The sequence below is a fragment of the Cyprinodon tularosa genome, unplaced genomic scaffold (genome assembly GCF_016077235.1).
Source record: "Cyprinodon tularosa strain WSP-4 unplaced genomic scaffold, ASM1607723v1 ctg38, whole genome shotgun sequence".
Classification (NCBI taxonomy): Eukaryota; Metazoa; Chordata; class Actinopteri; order Cyprinodontiformes; family Cyprinodontidae; genus Cyprinodon; species Cyprinodon tularosa.
In genome coordinates, this window is record NW_024039096.1 from 2,470,396 (window position 1) to 2,492,115 (window position 21,720).

At 39.1% G+C, this 21,720-nt stretch overlaps 1 protein-coding gene across 1 annotated transcript; it reads left to right on the forward strand.

The window, feature by feature from the left end:
• Positions 1 to 554: 554 nt before the first annotated feature.
• lsm12b (LSM12 homolog b) lies at positions 555 to 20,627 on the forward strand. The gene is made up of 5 exons (XM_038297045.1): positions 555 to 721; positions 8,781 to 8,914; positions 9,658 to 9,767; positions 14,804 to 14,930; positions 19,992 to 20,627. The coding sequence occupies exons 1-5, from the start codon at positions 595 to 597 to the stop codon at positions 20,082 to 20,084; spliced, it is 591 nt and encodes a 196-aa protein (XP_038152973.1). The 5' UTR covers positions 555 to 594; the 3' UTR covers positions 20,085 to 20,627.
• The last annotated feature ends 1,093 nt before the right edge of the window (positions 20,628 to 21,720 follow it).

Here is a 21,720-nt window from a genome sequence, read left to right on the forward strand (position 1 = left end):
ATAACTCACATCTTTGTCAGTGAAACTGAGTGCTTCCATAGCTCTTCCTTCATGGTGCCCATCTACATTAAGATCCAGAATGCTGGGATTAGAGTTAGAATTCTGAGAAAAAATTCAGAATTCTGAGGAAAAAAGTCCGAATTCTGAGAAAAATTCAGAATTCTGAGAAAAATTCAAAATTCTGAGGAAAAAAGTCAGAATTCTTAGAAAAAAAAGTCAGAATTCTGAGAAAAAAGTCAGACTTCTGAGATTAAAGTCAGAATTTTGACCTTTCCCCAAATTAAACTGAAATAATATTTAAAAATCAGTTAACTTTTTATGTTTTTCAGTGGCCCTAATCCACTTCCGTATACATATGTGTCTGATTTCAGGTCCAGTATTTTCTTTTTTAGATGCCTGATGACGATTTTCGAGGTAAAAACCAAAACATCTGGAAACAGTTGAGTGATGAAATTTGAGGTTCACTCTGAACTGCAGCATTTCCCCAAAGGCCGTAAATCTGACGACCTACGACACGCCCAGGCCCCGCCCCCCTCCGTTACGACATCACGTCGCCTTACGTAAAGCAAGCGCTCCGGTTTCCTGGCGGAGAAGATGGCGGCTCCTGGACCCGGGGAGTATTTCAGCGTCGGGAGCCATGTCTCTTGCCTCACCTGTTTGGGCCAACAACTACAGGGAGAAGTGGTCGCGTTTGACTACCAGTCCAAGATGTTAACCTTGAGTATCCTTTATTTGTTCGGCGGTGAAAACGCCCGGCTGGCTTGCCTGCCTGGCTGCAAGGGCCTGTAGGGTAACCGAAAGGATGTCAAATAGTGATCCGCGCAGGCGTAATTGGTCTTGGCTGAACTACACATCTTTGTTCGTTTTAGATCATGCTGTTATACAAACCACCTGCCTGTCATTTATTATCCTTCAGCGAGTCTTGTGTAATTTCGTTTTTATCGCGTTAAATGACCTCCCTGGACGTGCATGTGTTTTGAATCCACTCATTGTATTTCCAGCCCTGAGCATGGATCACTATCTGGCAGCGAGCCTTCCTAAGGCATCATGGCTCTCAAACGATGCTAGTTAGCGAGCTAACAGCACACCCTGTTCTGACAGGTGTCCACGCGTTTATCCTCCGCAGCTTCCGACTCTCGCAGTCGGAGATGTGAGCGGTTTTTTCCCAGGAGTCCGTTTAATTATTTTTTTTTTCACCGCCCTCTCCTTCAGCCACGCCACGGGGAAGCTCCTGCTAGCTCGGCTAACATGCTAAGTTTCGGTCAAGCCCAGTTACTCCCAAACCGCCCGGACACTGATCAAACGGTTTAGGGGTCTATTACCTCTATCACCTTGAGCTCAGTTTTAAGGTGTCAACGGAATTAATAGTTTTATTTTCCTTTGGTGAATTATGCTCCATCTTATCGTGGGAACATCTTGAGCTAATAACCACCATGAACCTTTAGCCTGTGAACTTGCTCTCCTTCATTCCCTCATCATGAGTCTTTCATGATTCACTTGTTTAAGGAGATTTATTCATGTCATTGAAATTTGTTTAAATAATTTTACAAAGACTAATTTTGAACCCGTGTAGTCAATATAAGGATGTAGAAACTGAGGTTGAATGAATGAATGGGTTTATTAGAGGAAGTCTGTCAGTCTGTCCTTATAGAAAATATTTCAGTTTTTTTTTTTTTTTTGATTTCAGCAAAAATATGGTCTAGTTTTTTTAAAAAGATTTATTTGGCTAAAATATTAGCTATAATCAGCTGATTTAGATTTTTTTGATAAAAAATTATGTCATAGGGAAGTCATATTTAAATGTAAAATCATTCTGGCTTAAACATGTATATAAATGTACTCTTTATCAGACTATATTGCCACAAAATTTAGAAAATTTCTATAAAAAAAAAAATCCTGTCTTAAAACCTGCGTTTTTTTGTTATTTTATGCAGCCCGGTTAGTTATACGTCAGCTTGTGCACCAAAATTCGACCAATCATATCAACGGTCATCTGTCAATCAAATCTTTTCAGTCATAGCATCTTGATTCATATGTCGCAGCTAATATACGCAATGGTTCAAATAAGAAATCAGAATCATTTCCTTTCCCATTGAGTTGTGTCCCAGTGTTCACGGGGATGGACGTCTGTGTCTTCAGCAGGCGTAGAGCTAACAGAACTGGCAGCGTTGCGAGGCAAGGGCTCAAACATGTACGGCTGGAAGCCTTCTACACCAAACCAAGCTTCTGCCGCCCTGGCGTCCTCTTCCACAACATCTTCGTCCCCGCTTTCCTCCTCTAAATAAAAAAATGGATGACTGAGGAGACTCATCCATGACCTCTGACACTAAACTCTCCTCTTGCATGTTTCCTCTGTCCATAGCGTTCCTTGACAGCGTCGTTTCTAAGTCACCAATTTAGTGCTACTTGGTCCCAATGGAATTTCCCATTGATAACCTACTAGCACTAAGTTGCTAACTGGTTAGCAAGATGCTTCCAAGACAACCGCCGAAAATCAAACTTGCTTGTGAACCTTCCGCCACTACAATCCCGTCGTGACCCACTCGGGAGAATTCGGAAATGCAACCGTTGGAACAGCCGCTTCCCTACAACTTTAGGCACAAACAAAATCCAATCATCATTCGAATTTTTTTCTCCCAACTTTTTATCAGATGATGAATTACTCATAATTTTTGCTTCTTTGGTTGCATTGGTTTCACGTCCACTATTTAGGACAGCATGCATTTATCTGGTTGAATACAGAGCTACCCTATTTATCCAGTTGAGGTGGTCGTTTTAGCTTATGTATGTGAAATAGCTCTGCTATTTTATTTAATGTGCCGGCAGTACATGTTACTGACTGGCTCAGCCTTTATTGTCCTTTCTGCCCACACCTGATTAGGGGTGAGTATTGCCATGGCTGTTACGATAATATACTTGTCACCTTATGATATTATCACAACATTGCAATGTTGCTATATATGGCAATATTTTTCCCAGCTATCAAATTGAATGTATAGGTAAAAAATCAATTGTTATCTGAACATATTGATCATTTAGTTATTTTGGTATCCATGATGTTTGGGGTTTGAGTCAGTCCATGTCTTTCACTAAGACTGCCTCCACTACAGATATGTCAGAGTGGCGTTGCAGAGTTTTTTTTTTTCTGTTTTTTTTTTTTTTTTATTGAACTGAAATCGATGTTTTATCGGATAATCAAAAATCACTATCACCAAATCAATGTTTGTTTCCACACCCCTAAACCCGATCGATTTAAGTTTTAAAGATTTGTGGGTGAATCACAATCGGATTATCATCGTATTATTTGGACAATATGGTAAAAAATTAATTCCTGCTGCATATCTATCACGCATCATTTCAATAATGTATTTGGCTGCTCAGATGGACTCTTTCTGATCCTTTTTGCTTAAAGGAATAGTACACCCAAAACATGATTAGCCTTCATTTTCTACTCACCCCCATGCTGAACAACACTCTGGAGTACTTTTTTGATATCTCAAATGGATCTGGAGATCTGGGAGGCTTCTTGCTGTCTGCTGACATTCAAATAATGGAGGTCTATGGTGCCTGAGACAGAAAGGTCCATAAAAGTCCACAAAAAACGTGTCAATATTCCTCCATACTGCTCGTCCAATGTATTCCAAGTGTCCTGAGTGGGTAGCATCCAGAATTTACTCGAAACATAAACAGAGCATAAACAGTAGTATATAGGATTTCCTGAAAGCGCGCGCCTGCGCGTTCCCGACGCTACGGAAGCCGGCAGACCAAACCAGATGAAAGTGCGCATTCAGCGTCTGCTCTGCCAATAATGCAAGCGTAGAAGAAGAAATGTGCTGTTTACCTTTGCAAAGAAAGAAACAACGAAAGAAAAATGTCTGAGGACTTCAGTGTTGAGGAAGAGCATGAGTTCTTTGCTGAGCTGAATGCGCACTTTCATCTGGTTTGGTCTGCCGCGGTTTCCGTAGCGTCGTGAACGCGCTTTCAGGAAATCCTATACACTACTGTTTATGCTCTAAAAACATTCTAAATGACTTCGTTTTGAGTAAGTTCTGGATGCTACCCACTCAGGACACTTGGAATACATTGGACGAGCAGTATGGAGGAATATTGACACGTTTTTTGTGGACTTTTATGGACCTTTCTGCCTCGGGCGCCATAGACCTCCATTATTTGAATGTCAGCAGACAGCAAGAAGCCTCCCAGATCTCCAGATGCATTTGAGATATCAAAAAAGTACTCCAGAGTGTTGTTCAGCATGGGGGTGAGTAGAAAATGAAGGCTAATCATGTTTTGGGTGTACTATTCCTTTAAACATCTAGATTTTGTAACAAAGATTCTGAAGCCCACATGTAGGTGTTTGATAAAAAGAAATAGAAATATGAGGAAAAAGTTAATTAATGGCATCCAATCTTATTGCTGTTTGGGCCATAAATTTAGATTTAATTTTTTAATTAGATCCAATTATATCTACATTTTAGATTGTTTCCCCAGGATGTGTCAGTCTAACAGTCCAATGTTATACATCTTTCTGTAATGTAATATCAGCTTGGAAGAACCCCACATATGTCAAACTAGACATTTTTACTGAAAGCTGGTAAAAACTTTAGAGACATTTTATTTTGAGATGAGATATTGTAATCACCAGATAGTTAAACTAATGCCATGATGTTATTAACACTTTCTCTGGCTACCTCGGCGTTTAGAGCCGCTGATCCTCTTAAAGGTTTTTGCTGCAGCAGCTGGGATCCCTCGCCGTAATTTTGTGATGCCCTCTGTGTCTGTGGTCTCTCTCCACCTTGAACCACTATGAGGGTCATTGGTGGTGCTGTAATAGTTAAACGTCAATATAAGGTTGTGTTACACACAACTGTGTGTAACACATGGTTGGATGATGAGCTATTTACGGTGATGGTTTCTTTTGTTTTTGACTGGCAGGATTTCACAAATCCATTCTTTAAATATATTTCATGGGTGATGTCTGAAGACACGACAGAATAAAAAAAATTAATGGTCGATCGGGTTAATTACGAGTATTACTGATTTAGATCAGGGATGGTGTCGCTGACTTATAACTAGGGTTGGGAATTGGTCGATTTTCACGATTCCCTTTTGATTCTGTGATACGATTCGATTCCTTATTGATTTCGTTGAATGAAAAAGCATTACTTTACTATATTTCGGGAAATAAACTCATCTCCCTCTGATATAGATAAACTAGCGTCACCTTTCTCTCGCTCCCTGAGCTGCGGAGCAACTTGCTAGCTTGTTGCATTACATCCATTGCAATAGCTAGAATCCAGCTACCAGTAGTTCTAATTAAACATGTTAGCAATGAAGGGCTGGATTAACGAGAAAGGCACACTCCCTTCATAACCCCAAAAATAGGTAGGAAATTTGTTTATTTCCAGAAATGGCAGAAGATTTACTAGGACCCACATGTTGTATGCGCAGGTGTTTCTGCATTTTGGATGTATTCCCTCCCACCACTTAATTGCAAAGCGCTTTGTTGCCATCTTTCTCTTCCTTAAAATGAAGGGGCCTTTTCTAGACTTGCGCCTGGTCACGTCGTACTTCCTTACCGAATGCCGTCAGCATAACTTGCGTTAAAAAACGCGACGTAAGTGTTGCTGCCCAGCGCTAGGCTCTGGTGCTGCCTGGAACCGTACCGTTAAGCGAGCTGCCAAACGGTGCCATAGCATTGGAACACAAGGAACCGGTTCTGAACAGGAACTAGTTTTAAATTCCCAGCATGTTCTGCAGGCTTTCTGAGACTCATCAGTTTCACTCTTTGTAAGAGCTTCCTTTAATGCTGGGAGGTTTATAATTATCTTTTTTCATCTGTTTTACGATGCTCCGGACTCTGCCTGTGACCTTAAGCATCCTGGTCCCTTCATCTTTATCAGATATGAGCGTCTGCTGCAGTGAGACTCGGTCCAACAGGCTGAGCATGATGCCAGCCTGCAGAGCTGAAATTCCTGTCCCTAGAAATTAATTTTTTTTTTATTAAACCATTTTTAACCTTGCATGCAACAGAAATGCCATAAAATACTTTTTTTCTTTTTCCTTTGTGCATGAAGCTTTTGACTTTGTGTTGCTTTATTAAATCTACTTCCTGTGTTTCCATTAAGTTTGAAGGTTTTAATGTGCTGGACGCTTTCCTAAAGTGGTAAAAGCAGCGTTAGTGTTGGCTGCCTTTTGTCTCACTGTCAGCGTGCTCGCCTTGGCGCTCCGCACTAGTGATGGGCAGATGAGGCCCCATTGGGTGTATGGCACATTTCCCAAACTGTGTCGACACTGTGTTGAAACTGTTTTGCTGTATCACTGAATGGCGACATCTGCTGGATTTAAAAAGTAATTGCAGGCAACTTCAATAAAGACTGGAAACAGACTGAACAAGGTTCTTTCACACATTTTTATTTAGAAACATCAGCTGCGTTAACATCTTTGGGCCAAGGCGATTACGCCGCTTACAAACCATTTCTCCTGCTTTTGAGAACACCCTTTCACAGGGCACTGATGATGACGGCGTACATAAAAATGTCATTGCAAGTTTGTACAACGTAGGATAATTTAGTCTTTGCGATTTTGATTTTGATCTTGGTGTGTTCTCTTCGGAGATGTATCTTTGTACCTCGATAATGGCATCGGTGGTGACATTTGAATTGGCCTTGCTCTCCTTGACTTCTATGTCCAGCTGGTGCCACAGGTTGTCATCTGAGGAAATAATAAAATGCATCTGTGTTACTAATTCATAGTATTCACATGGAATGATTTGCTTGAACATTAAAATACAAATGAACAAAATTAAGAATCATACATACCTGGATTGGAATCAGATGGTTGAGTTGAAGGTCCAGCTTGGGCATCTTCCATTTGTGTTGGTATAGCGTTTCTCATTACTGCTGCACACTCTGATTTTAGTCTTTTCACTGCATCATTGGCTTTTGACGCACTTAAGAATGCCATGGTCTTGAACCGAGGGTCCAGCAGTGTTGGCATTGTCATTACACTCAATGACTCCAGGTTGCGCAGAGTTTCTAGCAGTCTTCTTTTTAGGTTTTCCACAAGATTAATTGCGGTTTCCGTGGTTACATTTAATGCATTGCGTTGCAGTGAGAGGTGCAACATTTTGAGCATTGGGATTACCTTTGATCCAGACACTCTTTTTTCCTCAGACAGCTCCACTGTCGCTTGATTAAATGGAGCAAGCACACGGAGTGTCTCCTCTATGATTTTATAATCATTTGTAGTGAGCTGAGGTATATCACTTTTTAAAGAAGCTAGTGATACCAACACCGACTCCTTCTGTTCCGCCATGCGTTCCAGCATTAAATATGTGCTGTTCCATCTAGTTGACACCTCATTGATTAATTTCTTCACTGGTCCTCCCATCTGTAGCTGGACTTGTGCCAGCTTCTCTTTGGCTGTAGTACTGGTTCTAAAGTATGTTACAATGTGCTTTGTTTTATTTCGGATTTCAGTGAGCGTCTCAATTTGGTCACATGATTTTCGAACTGTTAAATTCAAAGAATGCGCTATGCAAATCGTGTGCCTGATTTGGAGCTTTTTGACACATGCAACCATGTTTGCAGCCGCATCTGTGACAAGACATGTAACTTTCTCTGCTATGGCCCACTCCTGCATTAAGTTTGTCTTTACTTGGGCCATATTTTCAGCAGTGTGCTGCTGAGGGAAGTGTTCCACTCCCAACATTGATGTACACAGTGTATGGTTCTCACTGTTGACATAGTGACAGGTCACAGCCAGGTAAGCCTCCATGTTCATGGATGTCCACATGTCAGCTGTTAGGCTGACTGCAGCTGCACTCTTCAGTTCTTTTTTAATTTGCTCCTTTTTCTCCTCATACCTCTGGCTAATCATGGTCTTGATAGCCTAAAATTAATAACACAAGTGGAGTAGCTTAATGAATGATATCAAATAACATGCATATACTTTGTTAACATGTATAACAGTTAGTTTCACGTACCTTTCTGCATGGCAGAACATATGAGGGCTCAAGGAGTTGGACCAGCTCTCGGAACCCCTTGTCTTCCACAAGGCTAAGCGGCTGACAGTCTGTAATGATCATGTTCATTACAGCCTCATCAATCGCCTGCTTTCTGGAAGCACCAGGGCTAATCACGGGAGTATTAACTCGTTCTTCCATCTCATGCCGGGCACGGTAATGCCTCAGCATTGTGGAAGTGCTCCGGTTAGAGTAAGACAGCACCTGGGAGCAAATCCTACATTTCACCTACAATAGAAATAAAAGTTAATCCATGTAAACTAATTAAAATATTCTTCAGAAAGAAATTAGAATAACCAAGAGAAGAATGATCAATGGTGGAAACAAGAAAGGAATAATAATTTACCTTATTCTCAGTGATAAGATCAAAATGATCCCACACGGGTGAAAACTTCCTCTTCCTTGATTGATCCATAGTTTTAGATGACAAGCCAAAAACCAATGTAAAGCAAACAACACAAACTATCTCCATCCAACAAAACCCACAAATGTGTCGATACATTTTCTGTTTATAAATACAATTTGGCGCGTTCACAATCAAGCGACACAGGAACTGTATCGGTCACGTGGTTTTCCTTAAAGAGATACGCACACCGACACGGGGCTTCACCTTGTTTGCTCGGCGCATGCGCCGAGGTTTCAGTGTCGTCAGACCCATCACTACTCCGCACCATGGCGTCTGAAGTTCACAATAGTTATCTTGTTTAGGTCCTTTACTTTGAAATGTTCTGCCTTAACTGGTTTCCTCTTAAAGAATGTGCTTCCTCCAGCGGTAAGCCGAACCTCAACGACGTCATCCTGATCAACTTAGCCTATGTATCCGAAGTGGACATAATTCATGACCGTACTGAGACTCCGCCTCCTCTAGCATCACTGAATGTTAGCAAGGTAAGGCTTTCAGTGTGGGAGTGGTGTTGGTTTGTGTTTTAATTATTGATTCCCAACTTTCTTTTGGATCTTGTTGGATTTTACCTAAATTGTGCCGATTGTCTGCAAAAGGTGAACCTTGTTTGACTTTATCCTCTGATATCAGCCTCCAAATAAATGTCTGTGATCCTTGTTAAGCTCTGCTTCCCGACCCTTTCTTCACATATCATGAAATATAGTTAACAGATTTTTTTTTCCCCAGTTGGTCATTTCTTTAGGTTAAACCTTTACCTTTGTTTTTATTCCAACAAAGTTTAGCATTTGTAGCAACTTTGTAATGAAAACTGGTAAAAAAAAAATCTCATGCTTCTTGATAAAGTATATTTTTTTCGCTCTGTGACTCTAGAAAGCTTCAGCAAAATCTTTTCCTTTTTTAACTAAGTTCCAGGTGCGAGTGGCTTTACTCATTCACTAATTCCCACGTATATTTAATTAACTGGATAAGATTTACGCTTTATATGAACAATAAAAGGAAAACAAGAACTGGGAATGTCACAAAGAATCTGTTGATAAAAGGAGTTGAGGTTAATGGTTGATTTTTGATTGAATATTACTAAGCAGGTTGGTTGAAGTGAGTCAGTGAGTCTTTGATTACGTTTGTTTGTTTTTCATCCATATTCTCTGTTTTCTATGTGACAATATTTCCTGCAATGGCTTCATTATGCTTGTCTTGGGAAAAAAAACTAAATGCTCTGTTTCCACAGCTTGCCAATCGAGCACGGACAGAAAAGGAAGACAAGCTGTCCCAAGCCTATGCAATCAGTGCTGGGGTTTCTGTGGAGGGCCAGCAGCTATTCCAGACTATTCACAAAACGTAAGGACTTGATGTTGGTGCTCAGTAAGCCATATCACCTGCTAACCTGGTCAGGTTATGGGGGTTTAGTCATTGGTGTGAACCACTTGTTTTTGTTTGTCAGCTTTAAAAGGAAAAGTAACATAAGATCCACTTTTTAATTAATTTTGAGATAGAGATGAGATCCAAGCTAATCACAAGGAAACTGTTTGCTGGACACCTGCCAAGCCAGAAGTCTCCCCTTAAATGTTGCAGTCAGTAACTTATTTATGTCTTTAAATTCTTTTTTTATTGCTCTTATATAATCCAGTGTCTGATTTTTTTTTATTTCATCATCCTTCTTCACCTATAATAGAGCTGCAACTAATCATTATTTTGCGATTATTTTGTCCCTTTTTTTTAATTAATTGCATAGAAAAAGGTTCCCTAAAGATTTTTTTACAGATTTAAAATGGGTGAAACTAAAACCTTTTTGTTTTATTCCTATAAACTTCTATGTTTTTATACAATTTTAACTTAACTTGATTTTTGTACTTGCCCAGTAAACGAGCCCCACCCACCAGCGGCCTAAAAAATTTTTGCCTGCGAGTGGGTCTATCCTCGATCAGTGCACTAGAACTGGCGGGCCAATCGCAGCGCAGAGATGTTGAGAAATACTGGATGCAAAGCGGCACGGTTGTGAGGGCGTGACGACAAAGCTGCGCGACGCTGGAGAAAGCACAACAAGATGGCAACAAGATTTGGAATCCGTTTTGGAAGGATTAGACTTTGGGTTTTCGTGGAAACGTGAGCAGGAGGACGTATTCGCCGTTTTACCGACAGGCTGTTTGTTTCCACTTCCCCACCAGCTTCCTGTCGCACTTAAGTCAGAGTCAGTAGCTCTCCTTGGTCAGAGCGTTGGCCAATAGGCACAAACATGGTTTGAAAAACAACGGGTTGTTTTCATCAACAATCTTCTGATGGCCAGTCTAACTTACACATTTAGTCTGGTTTATCAGACTAGACGTGTACAGCAATTTCTCGCAGCAAGTTTTTTGTATTAAATGCAAAATTTCGAGTATTTTTTTTTTTACAACTTTAGTATAATTACTGCTCTAAGTGGGTCGCTCTGTTAGGTAAAGGCATATTTTAGAGTCTCTATACTAGGGGTGTTAATCACATCAATCATGGTGCGTTGATTCAGTATCGATTTCCTGACCCAATGATTTGATTATTTTCGATACTCAAGAATACACCACGATTCGATTAATTGGTTAATTAAAAAAAAAAAAATGTTATATCTTACAGGCTAAACAAAGTTTCAAATTTGAAATAAGTCAATGAAAGCTATAAGATCGTTATGCATTTTTTTTTTAGAACAACAGCAAATAACAGAAGTAGAAAAGTTGCATCAAAAAATACTGCAAAAATACTGCACATACAGGTGCTGGTCATAAAATTAGAATATCATGAAAAAGTAGATTGATTTCAGTAATTCCATTTAAAAAGTGAAACTTGTATATTATATTCATACATTACATACAAACTCATATATTTCAGATGTTTATTTGGTTTAATTTTGATGATTACAAATGACAACAAATGAAAATCTCAAATTCATCATATCAGAAAATTAGAATATTGTGAAAAGGTTCAAAATTGATGGCCCCTGGTGCCACACTCTAATCAGCTAATTAACTCAAACCACCTGCAAAAGCCTTTAAATGGTCTTTCAGTCTAGTTCTATAGGCTACACAATCATGGGGAAGACTGCTGACTTGACAGTTGTCCAAAAGACGACCATCGACACCTTGCACAAGGAGGGCAAGACACAAAAGGTCATCGCTAAAGAGGCTGGCTGTTCACAGAGCTCAGTGTCCAAGCACATTAATAGAGAGGCGAAGGGAAGGAAAAGATGTGGTCGAAAAAAGTGTACAAGCAAGAGAGATAACCGCACCCTGGAGAGGATTGTGAAACAAAACCCATTCAAAAATGTGGGGGAGATTCACAAAGAGTGGACTGCAGCTGGAGTGAGTGCTTCAAGAACCACCACACACAGACGTATGAAAGACATGGGTTTCTGCTGTCGCATTCCTTGTGTCAAGCCACTCTTGAACCACAGACAGCGTCAGAAGCGTCTTGCCTGGGCTAAAGAGAAACAGGACTGGACTGCTGGTGAGTGGTCCAAAGTCATGTTCTCTGATGAAAGTAAATTTTGCATTTCCTTTGGAAATCAAGGTCCCAGAGTCTGGAGGAAAAGAAGAGAGGCACTTCATCCACGTTGCTTGAAGTCCAGTGTAAAGTTTCCACAGTCAGTGATGGTTTGGGGTGCCATGTCATCTGCTGGTGTTGGTCCATTGTGTTTTCTGAGGTCCAGGGTCAACGCAGCCACATACCAGGAAGTTTTAGAGCACTTCATGCTTCCTGCAGCTGACCAACTTTTTGGAGATGCAGATTTCATTTTCCAACAGGACTTGGCACCTGCACACAGTGCCAAAGCTACCAGTACCTGGTTGAAGGACCATGGTATTCCTGTTCTTAATTGGCCAGCAAACTCTCCTGACCTTAACCCCATAGAAAATCTATGGGGTATTGTGAAGAAGAAGATGCAATACACCAGACCCAACAATTCAGAAGAGCTAAAAGCCACTATTAGAGCAACCTGGGCTATCATAACACCTGAGCAGTGCCACAGACTGATCGACTCCATGCCACGCCGCATTGCTGCAGTAATACAGGCCAAAGGAGGCCCAACTAAATACTGAGTGCTGTACATGCTCATACTTTTCATGTTCATACTTTTCAGTTGGCCAACATTTCTATAAATCCTTTGTTTTTATTGGTCTTCAGTAATATTCTAATTTTCTGATATGATGAATTTGAGATTTTCATTTGTTGTCATTTGTAATCATCAAAATTAAACAAAATAAACATCTGAAATATATGAGTTTGTATGTAATGTATGAATATAATATACAAGTTTCACTTTTTAAATGGAATTACTGAAATCAATCTACTTTTTCATGATATTCTAATTTTATGACCAGCACCTGTAATCAGTGCAATGAGTGCAATTCAATACCTGGGCTCCAGACGTCCCGCCCCCTCCACAAACTTTCCGCTGCTCCTCTCCCAAATTGTAGCTGACCGCAGACAGTGCCGCAGACAGGAGGCCGGCTTGTTTTGTTTTTATGACCGAAATTGCGGAAAACAACTCGTGAAGTTTGACCCGCTAAAAGAGCGAGGTGCGCGAGAACGCGGGGACCCTTTTTCCACCTGGATCTCTGCTCTTTTTGGCCCTCATGTCCCTCCATCGTCAGACTAAACTCGCCCCCACTTCCTCGCCGCCTCGGCCGTATCTAGAACCACAGCGTGTAGCACAGACCACGCTTCAATATTGAGCATAATTTAAAAATGTCTGTGTCAAACTTACTGTGACACACTGCTGTAAGAGTATAAACAGGAAGCGAGGTAGGAGGGCAAAATAGGTTTAGCGCCACCGCAGCACAGGAGGGAGAATTACACCCAGGAGCAAATGGATAAAAATAGACCGGAGGGAAAAAAAAACATGAATCGATTCTCTTGCGGATGTATCGATGCATCGATACAAAACGATTATTTACACCCCTACTCTATCTGTTAGCGATTCAGTGATTATTGAATTAGTTGACGATTATTTCCATAATGAATCATGATTAATCCAAGTCCTTGTTTCAGCCCAACTCTATATTGATTCTTTTGACTAAGGCTACATTCACCCAGCGGGGAAATCAGACTTAAATCTGACCTTTGAATCTCGTTGCCGATTGTTTTTTTTTTGTTTTTTTTATTTTTTATTTTTTTACTTTTTGCAGCAGTCTGAAATTCCCAATTCTGAGCTTTTCACTCCCAAAAAAATCAGATTTGAGCTACTTCCATATGAGCTACTTAATCAGATGCGTATCTGATGGTTTTCATAGAGCATTCGGTCTGATTGGTCATGCAGAATTTTATCTGACTTTTACATCATTGCCCTGCATTAGGGATGCACGGTATTGGAATTTTGGCCGATATCCAATATGCCGATATTTTAAAACTCATGTAGCCGATAACCGATATCGATACTGATGTTAAAGCTGGACAGAAATAAGTAGTCATTGAAAATAGCAGTTTTGTTATCCATTTCTGACACTTTGAAAAATAATATACTCAAATATATTTTCATATGCTGATATCAAATAGATTTTTAAAACGCGGTATCGATCTATTTTACTTTCAAAATCTCGTGAAATTTCATCGTTCTGTTACAAACTCTCGTCATATTTTACTAATTCTTGTGAGATTTTGTTAGTAAAATAGATCGAAACCGCGTCAATATATCAACATATAAAAATATGGCAAAATTTCGTGAATTTTCGGGGGATTTCGTAGCATAACGATGACATATAGCAATATTTCATTAGTAAAAGAGATTGATATGGTGTTTTTAAATGGCAATATATCAGCATATGAAGATATTGGGATATTTTAATGTATCAATATTTTTTCCCTCGTCTTTAGAAGTTTTTAAGTCTGTAAAAAAGAAGTTTTTGAGGAAGAAGTAGTTTTTTTTTTTTTTTTTTTTTTTTTTAGACTTTAGAAACTCAGAAGCTGATCAAATATCGGGTTAAATATCGGTGGGGTGGCCGATGTCCGATATTCAGTTTCAAGGCCGATACAGGCCGATACCGATAGGGGGCCGATTATATCGTGCATCCCTCCCCTGCATCACACTGCTCTTCAGATTTCTCTGCTGCTGCAGCCACTCAATGCTTCATTAAAGAGCGTAGTTTATAGCTCTGCTCTTATTTTTCTTACCATTCTTTTTTTCCCCATGTAGTCACAATACTGTGGCCTCCTATTGCTCAAGCCTTTAATAATAACATAAACAATGGCGTTCACTGTAAGGAAGCTGTATTGAACATTTCCAGTAACAGTCATGGTCATAATTACTTCTTAATTGGGTCATAATTGCTTTTCAGGGTGGAGTCATAAGAGTCTATTAAAAAATTTGAAAGTAGGTTTGATATTTTGAATGAATGAATTCTGTTTCTTTGCAGCATCAAAGACTGTAAATGGCAGGAGAAGAACATTATTGTGATGGACGACGTTGTAATCTCACCGCCTTACCAGGTCGAGAACTGCAGAGGCAAAGAGGGAAGCGCTTTAAGTCACGTACGCAAAATAGTAAGTAAGCTATAACATCAAACCACACGGTTGATACGAAGTAAGCTGTACAATAAGACCCTGCAGATTCCACTCATCTATTTGAAAAGGACGCACAGGTTTGAACTGCTATTCTTTTTAATTTTTAGTTTTATCTAGGTTTGTTTTAAACATTTATTCAAAGAACATAATTTTTATATCTCCCATAAGTTTAGAGATATTTTGATCAATTTTCAATCTACAAATCTTTATTTCTGCACAGCTGTTTTTTCGAGGATGCATTCCTGGGTTTTGACGAGGCCATGTGAGCATCTCAATTCTTCTCTTTGTCATTGCTCTCTTCATGGCCCAGTTTGGTCCAAGGCTCTATAGCAGATCTAAAATTGGGGGGGGGGGGGAATTCTCCATGCATTGTTGATAAAAAAAAATCCTGAAGATAAACATAAACTTGACAAGCTTTTGAGTAGAGCCCATTCAGCTGTGCTTCATGGCGGAGCAAAAAAGAAAAAATACTGACGTGCTTGTAGGGATGCGATCACACGAAAGTTAATAACATAGAAAAATGTCATTATACTAATAATAAAATAAAAAAAACTTTTTTTTCCCACAATGGGGAAATTCTGGTGTTACAGCAGCGAAATATCAAAAGTGGTCACACAAATGTCCACCTTATTAAAAAAAAAAAAACTGTTTAAGAGTATATAAAATAATAAGCTTCGTAGATTAAGTAGATTTTTAATATTCCTTCAAGAGCAACCAGAACCACGCGTTTAGCCGTATGGCTAAGGGCTGTTTTGCTCCCTCCTCGTATTAAAGCTATCTATTTCTATTCAGTAACCTTATAGGTTCCTATTTTATCTTTTATAAATATGTTTAATGTTTGCGACGCACAACTTTTGATTATTGATTCAGTTTTCAATACAGCTTACGCAATAAATTGTTCAAATATAATGACTTGCTGTTATTTTTTTCAGTTTAACCTGTTAAAAAAAATGATCCACTCACAATATGAGAAGATCTTCTTAAAAAGTCAGTAGAAAAAGTTATTATTATATGGTTTGTTTGTCCAAATCCCTGCAGCCTCCTGTTTTTTTTGAAGGAAGCAGAATATTGCCAATCTTCTCAGAAAACCTCTCCGGTGGCGTAACGGACAGATGTTTTCCTGATTAAATCTGGGTTTTACTCTACTTTTTTTTTTTTTGCACACCCAGCAGGGATGAGTGCAGCAAAAAAAAAAACGGCTTTAAAATTCATTCATGAAGCAGACTGGCTCAGAGCCTGAGCTGCCAGTCTGACTAAATATTCTCATGCAATGTGTTTGGATATGATGAAAGGAAAAATAGATGCTCTGAGCATGAAGCTGATTGGAGAACGTAAATGTGCATTCAGACCAAACGCAGTAAAAGGATTTACACAGTATATACCTGTATTTTCCTATAAATCATATCCAGCAACCAACCAGGGACTGGTTGTGATGTAGGTTATACAAGTTCAGCTTTCATTTAGTTAAAATGGAGCATAGAAGAACAATGTTGATTAAAGATGGAATAATGAATGCTCTGAAAGCCCCTCTAGGTTTTTCGGTGCCTTTAAATAAAGCAGTTTAATATAGTCCTTGTTTTCCTCCCTCTGTTGCTAAATTTACAATCAAGCGCTGCAAATTCTGACCTTCATTCAGACGCAGCTCTGCCGAACCAAAGGGATCTACTTTTTCAGTTCTATTGGGGCTTTTCGTAAATTGTTTCCCCAAGCCGGTTCAAAAGTTGTGTATAGAGAACAATTTAGCAGCATGTTGTAATGTTGCGTACGGAAGAGGATTAGGGCCACTGGAAAAAAAAAAAGTCTGATTTTTTTAATTTTATTGCAGTTTATTATGGGGGAAAAAAAGAATTCCCACTTTCTCAGAATTCTGACTTTTTTTCTTCAGAATTCCGACTTTTTCCCCCAGAATTCCAACTTTTTTCCCCCAGAATTCCAACTTTTTTCCCCCAGAATTCCATATTTTTTCCCCCAGAATTCAATTTTTTTTTTTTTTAGAATTTCCAACTTTTTTTTTCAGAATTCCAACTTTTTTTTTCTTCAGAATTCCAACTTTTTTTTCTTCAGAATTCCAACTTTTTTTTTTTCAGAATTCCAACTTTTTTTTTTCAGAATTCCAACTTTTTTCCCCCTCAGAATTCCAACTTTTTTTTTCCTCAGAATTCTTTATTTTTCTCAGAATTTTTATTTATTCAGAATTCCTTTTTTCCCCCCTCAGAATTCCTTTCTTTCCCTCAGAATTCTGAGATTAAAAGTCAGAATTCTGAGAAAGTTGGAATTCTGACTTTTTTCCCCATACTAAACTGAGATAAATTTAAAAATCTGTTAACTTTTTTTTTTTCAGCGGCCCTAATCCTCTTCCGTAGTTTTGTTTAACCTATGCCGAAGGTCTTCAACAGGGGTCTGTGACCCCTAGGGGGTCGCAAAGTTTTGGTTGATTACTTTTTTTTTTTCCTGCCATAATTTTTTTTTATAAATTTTTTTTCCCCAACTAATTGAAATGTCTTTAAATCCATATCATCATCCAACACACTAATAAACAGATAAATGGAGTCTTTCAGGCATCAATGCACACATTCAGCGACACACAAGAGCTCTTTCAAGCTGGGCTCCGTTTCATTCACAACACCTGTCCCATCAACCAGGAATCAGAACCAGAAATACATTAATCCATATGTAATAGAGTGACTATAGGACCAGTTTGAAATAACACATTTTCATCATATATAGATATATCTATATATCTATATATATCTATATATCTCTATATATCTATATATATATCTATATATATATAGATATATAGATAGATGTATATATATAGATAGATATCTAGATAGATAGATATATATAGATATATATATATATAGATAGATAGATAGATAGATAGAGATATAGATATATATAAATAAAAAAAATTAGGGGTTCCCCCGCTCCATCTCGCCATCAGTTTGGAGGTCCTTGGCCTGGAAAACGTTAAAGACCCCTGAAGTATGCTTTGATTGTGAAGTGCCGAAGGTCTTGACAGGAATTGCCATGGCGTTGTTGGGGTAACGGCAGATCCTAATTAATGGATTAAGGAGGCTGATAAGGTTCTTAATATTGTGAAACAATCATTCCAGCCACTAAAAAAGGTAAACACGCCCACTGTTATACTCGGTGCAGCACAGGAATGACACTTGTCGTTATGCAATAACCTAATATACCCAAACAACTGCTGGGACGGTGATGTCCTCGGCTGAAATTAAAAAAAACGATTCTCATAAAAATCAAAGCAGCACAAAATCAAGTAGAACTGAAAAAGTAGATCATTTTATTTCAATTCTGTGCTAAATGGAGGATTTGACCTTTGTATGACCTACAAAATAATTTGTACTATCTCTGATACAAAATGGTATACATTATCTTTATTTTTTCACTTTGCAAATATCCGTTTTCACTGCAAAAGGCGCCACAAATGATGCACCAGCCATTCAGCCTATTGGCTCAGTTTATCCACGTGTGTGGGCTTTCAGCTTCACGCGGCTGTAGCTCCTCCTATTGAATAACGTGGTTCAATTCAGTTTATTTCTATAGCGCCAATTCACAACACCAGTCATCTTAAGGCACTTTACAGTTTAACCAGATCATCCAGTCAGATTTATTTAAAGTTTTCTAGCTAAGGAAAAACGAGTTGATTGCATCGACTCATTGACTCAAATACAATCCCTCACACTAAGCATGCTTGTAGCGACAGTGGAGAGGAAAAACTCCCTTTTAACAGGAAGAAACCTCCAGCAGAACCAGGCTCAGTGTGAGCGGCCATCTGCTGAGGCCGACTGGGGTTCAAGGAGACAGAAGCAGAGACACAAAAAGCAGCTGTAAAAGGCGGCCCCGCCCAGGAAACACACAGCCAGGCAGACGAGCTCCGAGCTTCAGGGTGTAAACTCTGGGCGCCTGGCATGCAGAGCAGCTAACTCCCTGCAGGGCTCGCAGAAATCGCCAAGGACACCCAGTCTGATGGCAGCTTTTCAGATACCCACAGGCGGCCAATGATGGCTTCCTCTATCCAACCTCTGCTGTTTCAACTAATGGGATGTGTGCAGCTGTAAGCCTCTGACAATTGATGGATAGCTACCGTAAATTCCGGACTATAGAGCGCACCTGATTACAAGCCGCACGCTCTAATTTTAGAAAGAAAATCAATTTTGTACTTTTACAAGCCGCACCGGATTTTAAGCCGCAGGTTTCCCACGTTGTATGAGATATTTACAGATAAACATATTACACATGAGCATTTTTTTAATGTTTGATTTAATCCGTATGATAAAACAAACAAATACGGTACATATTATGAATGCTGTTTTTTTTTTTTTTTTTTTTTTTCAAACTACCTGTAACACTTTTAAATATACGCATGTGTCGGTAATACGCAGATAACGCTGCATATACCGGTACGTTTAATTGAACAACGCACAGAACATTGCAGCCGACCAGGAAAAGTAATTTATCACTTTCTTCTTCCTCCTGCGACCTAAAACCCTCAAAGTCCTCTTCCTCGGTGTCTGAATGGAACAGCTTCAGGATGCTGTCGCTGACTTCAGTCTCATCCTTGTCGCTCTCGCTGTCCTCTTCATCCCGCAGCAGCCCAGCCTTCCGAAACCTGCCGGTGATGCTGGATGTTTTCACACGGCTCCACGCATTGAAAACCCAATCTCCTCTGTGAATACTCATCAATTTTATTGGTCGGTTTTTCGCGCCATGAAAAAAAACATGTATTAGCCGCGCCGTATTATAGTCTGCAGTGTTCAAACAGCGGGACAAAAGTAACGGCTTATAGTCCGGAATTTACGGTAAATTTGTAAATTATTAAAATCATCAGTAACTTTTGATTTTTGTTAAAAACATCACTAGACAATTTTAAAACCTTGCCACATGAACCAGGTGATGACTAAAAAAACATTGTCTAGTGTTTTTTTTTTGCAATTTTATTCAAACACTGAATCGTTGCAGGTTTTTGCTAAGGGTTTCTTTGTTTTGTTTTTTTCCTTTTTATGGTTGCAGGTTGAGAAACATTTTAGAGACGTGGAAAGTCAGAAGTCCATGCAACGTTCACAAGCACAGCAAACACAGAAGGACTCCACTTTATCTTCTTGAGTTGGCAGTGCGGAGCGGCCGGGGGGAAGGCGACGCGGGTGGTTCTGTTCCCACTGCCAGACAAAGTCGGCATTCCTTGTCCTCAGTCCGAGACCACAAGGAGGAGCGCTGAGGGCCTTGGATCCTGAAGATCAAAATACCATTAAATGAAAAAGACAAAAAAAGAGAGAGAAGAAAGATAAAATCTTAAATTAGACTTTATAAAGAATAATTTAAACATGATCCATAAAGCGTACCATAGTTTCCTTAACTAACTTGTCTCATCCTGCCCCCCCTCCCTTCTACCCCTCCCACCCCTTCCTGTCCCTGAAACCTCTTTTCTTTTTCCACTCTCCCCCTTTTGTCTTCAGTTCCATTACAAAAAGAGAAAACTAGAGCAGTCAGAAAGGCTTGTTAGCTTTATTTCCTGTCATTTTCTTCCTTTTTTTTTTTTTTTTCTGTATCCATGTTCTACTGTCTGTATTTTCTGTATTTTAAAACAAAATGTGACTTGAAACGCCACACTTTAAAGGACATTTTCTAAAATAAAAGTAACAAAAATTCTGACTGTAATGTACTTTTCCACAACTTCTTCAGTGGTGGGTAACATATGTTTGATGTGAATCTGTTCGGGTAATTAGAACATCCGTGGGGTCCAGAAGTAAAATAAGGCTGGAGAGATATTTAGTTCTCTCCCTTTCTCACGGTTACAAACTGGAAAAACAATCTAGAAATAAGCAACAATTTCTTAAACTAAGTGTATTTATCCTTAATTTGAGTAGGTATATGAAATAGTTTGGCAATGGAATGAGTATTTCTATTAAAATAAGATAATTAGATATAATGCACTTGAAATAAGACCATGAAATTGAGTTTTCTTATTTTAAATGTAAATTGTCTTGTTCCATTGGCAAAATATCTTTTACCTCCTCAATCTAATAACAAATGCACTTATTTTAAGAAAAAATTACCTTTTACACTGCACGCATGGCTGCTGATTTAATAGATAGATCTGCAGTGAAAAGAACTGATTTAAATAACATTCGTATGTTTTTGTTGCCTGGTCATGACAGGAATTGCCCGTCATTCCATCTAGTAAATGGAAAGTTCTGTCAAATTTAATCAGAGGAGTTTGATTTAAATGACAGTTTGTAAAATTACAGAATACATCTTGACATTTCGGAATATACTTTAATGTTTCTGCTTCTTTTTACTTTGGTCCTCTTTAATTAATGAGGAAATACTATTAACCATCAGCTGGTCAAAGGCTGCTAATAATGAGTGCCATGACTAGCTTTTAATGGAAAGTTAAGTGGAAGGAAAAAAAGGAACATTAACTGCTTTGGATTTTTCTGCAACACTATTTAAGAGTTTGTGAGAGGAAAGTATTGATGTCCAAGGCTACAGTAGACCCCTTCTACACGCACAGGGATCCAGGATATATCGGCTGTAAATACATTACTGGATTTCACCAACATGTCTATTTAGAATTTGTTACAGATGAAAGAGAATTTTGCATTAAATGTGTATGCTGGTGGTGCAGTGGTTAGCGTGCACTACCCATGTGTCCTCAACGCAACCGACCAGGGTTCAAAGCCGACCTGAGATCTTTTGCCGCATGTCTCTCCCTCTCATACCCCTTTTCCTGTCGGCCTAC

Coding starts and splice junctions, on each gene's coding strand:
- lsm12b (XM_038297045.1), top strand. CDS start 595: ATGGCGGCTCCTGGACCCGGGGAGTATTTCAGCGTCGGGAGCCATGTC. Junction 8,915..9,657: donor CATCACTGAATGTTAGCAAG/GTAAGGCTTTCA, acceptor CTGTTTCCACAG/CTTGCCAATCGAGCACGGAC. Junction 9,768..14,803: donor TTCCAGACTATTCACAAAAC/GTAAGGACTTGA, acceptor GTTTCTTTGCAG/CATCAAAGACTGTAAATGGC.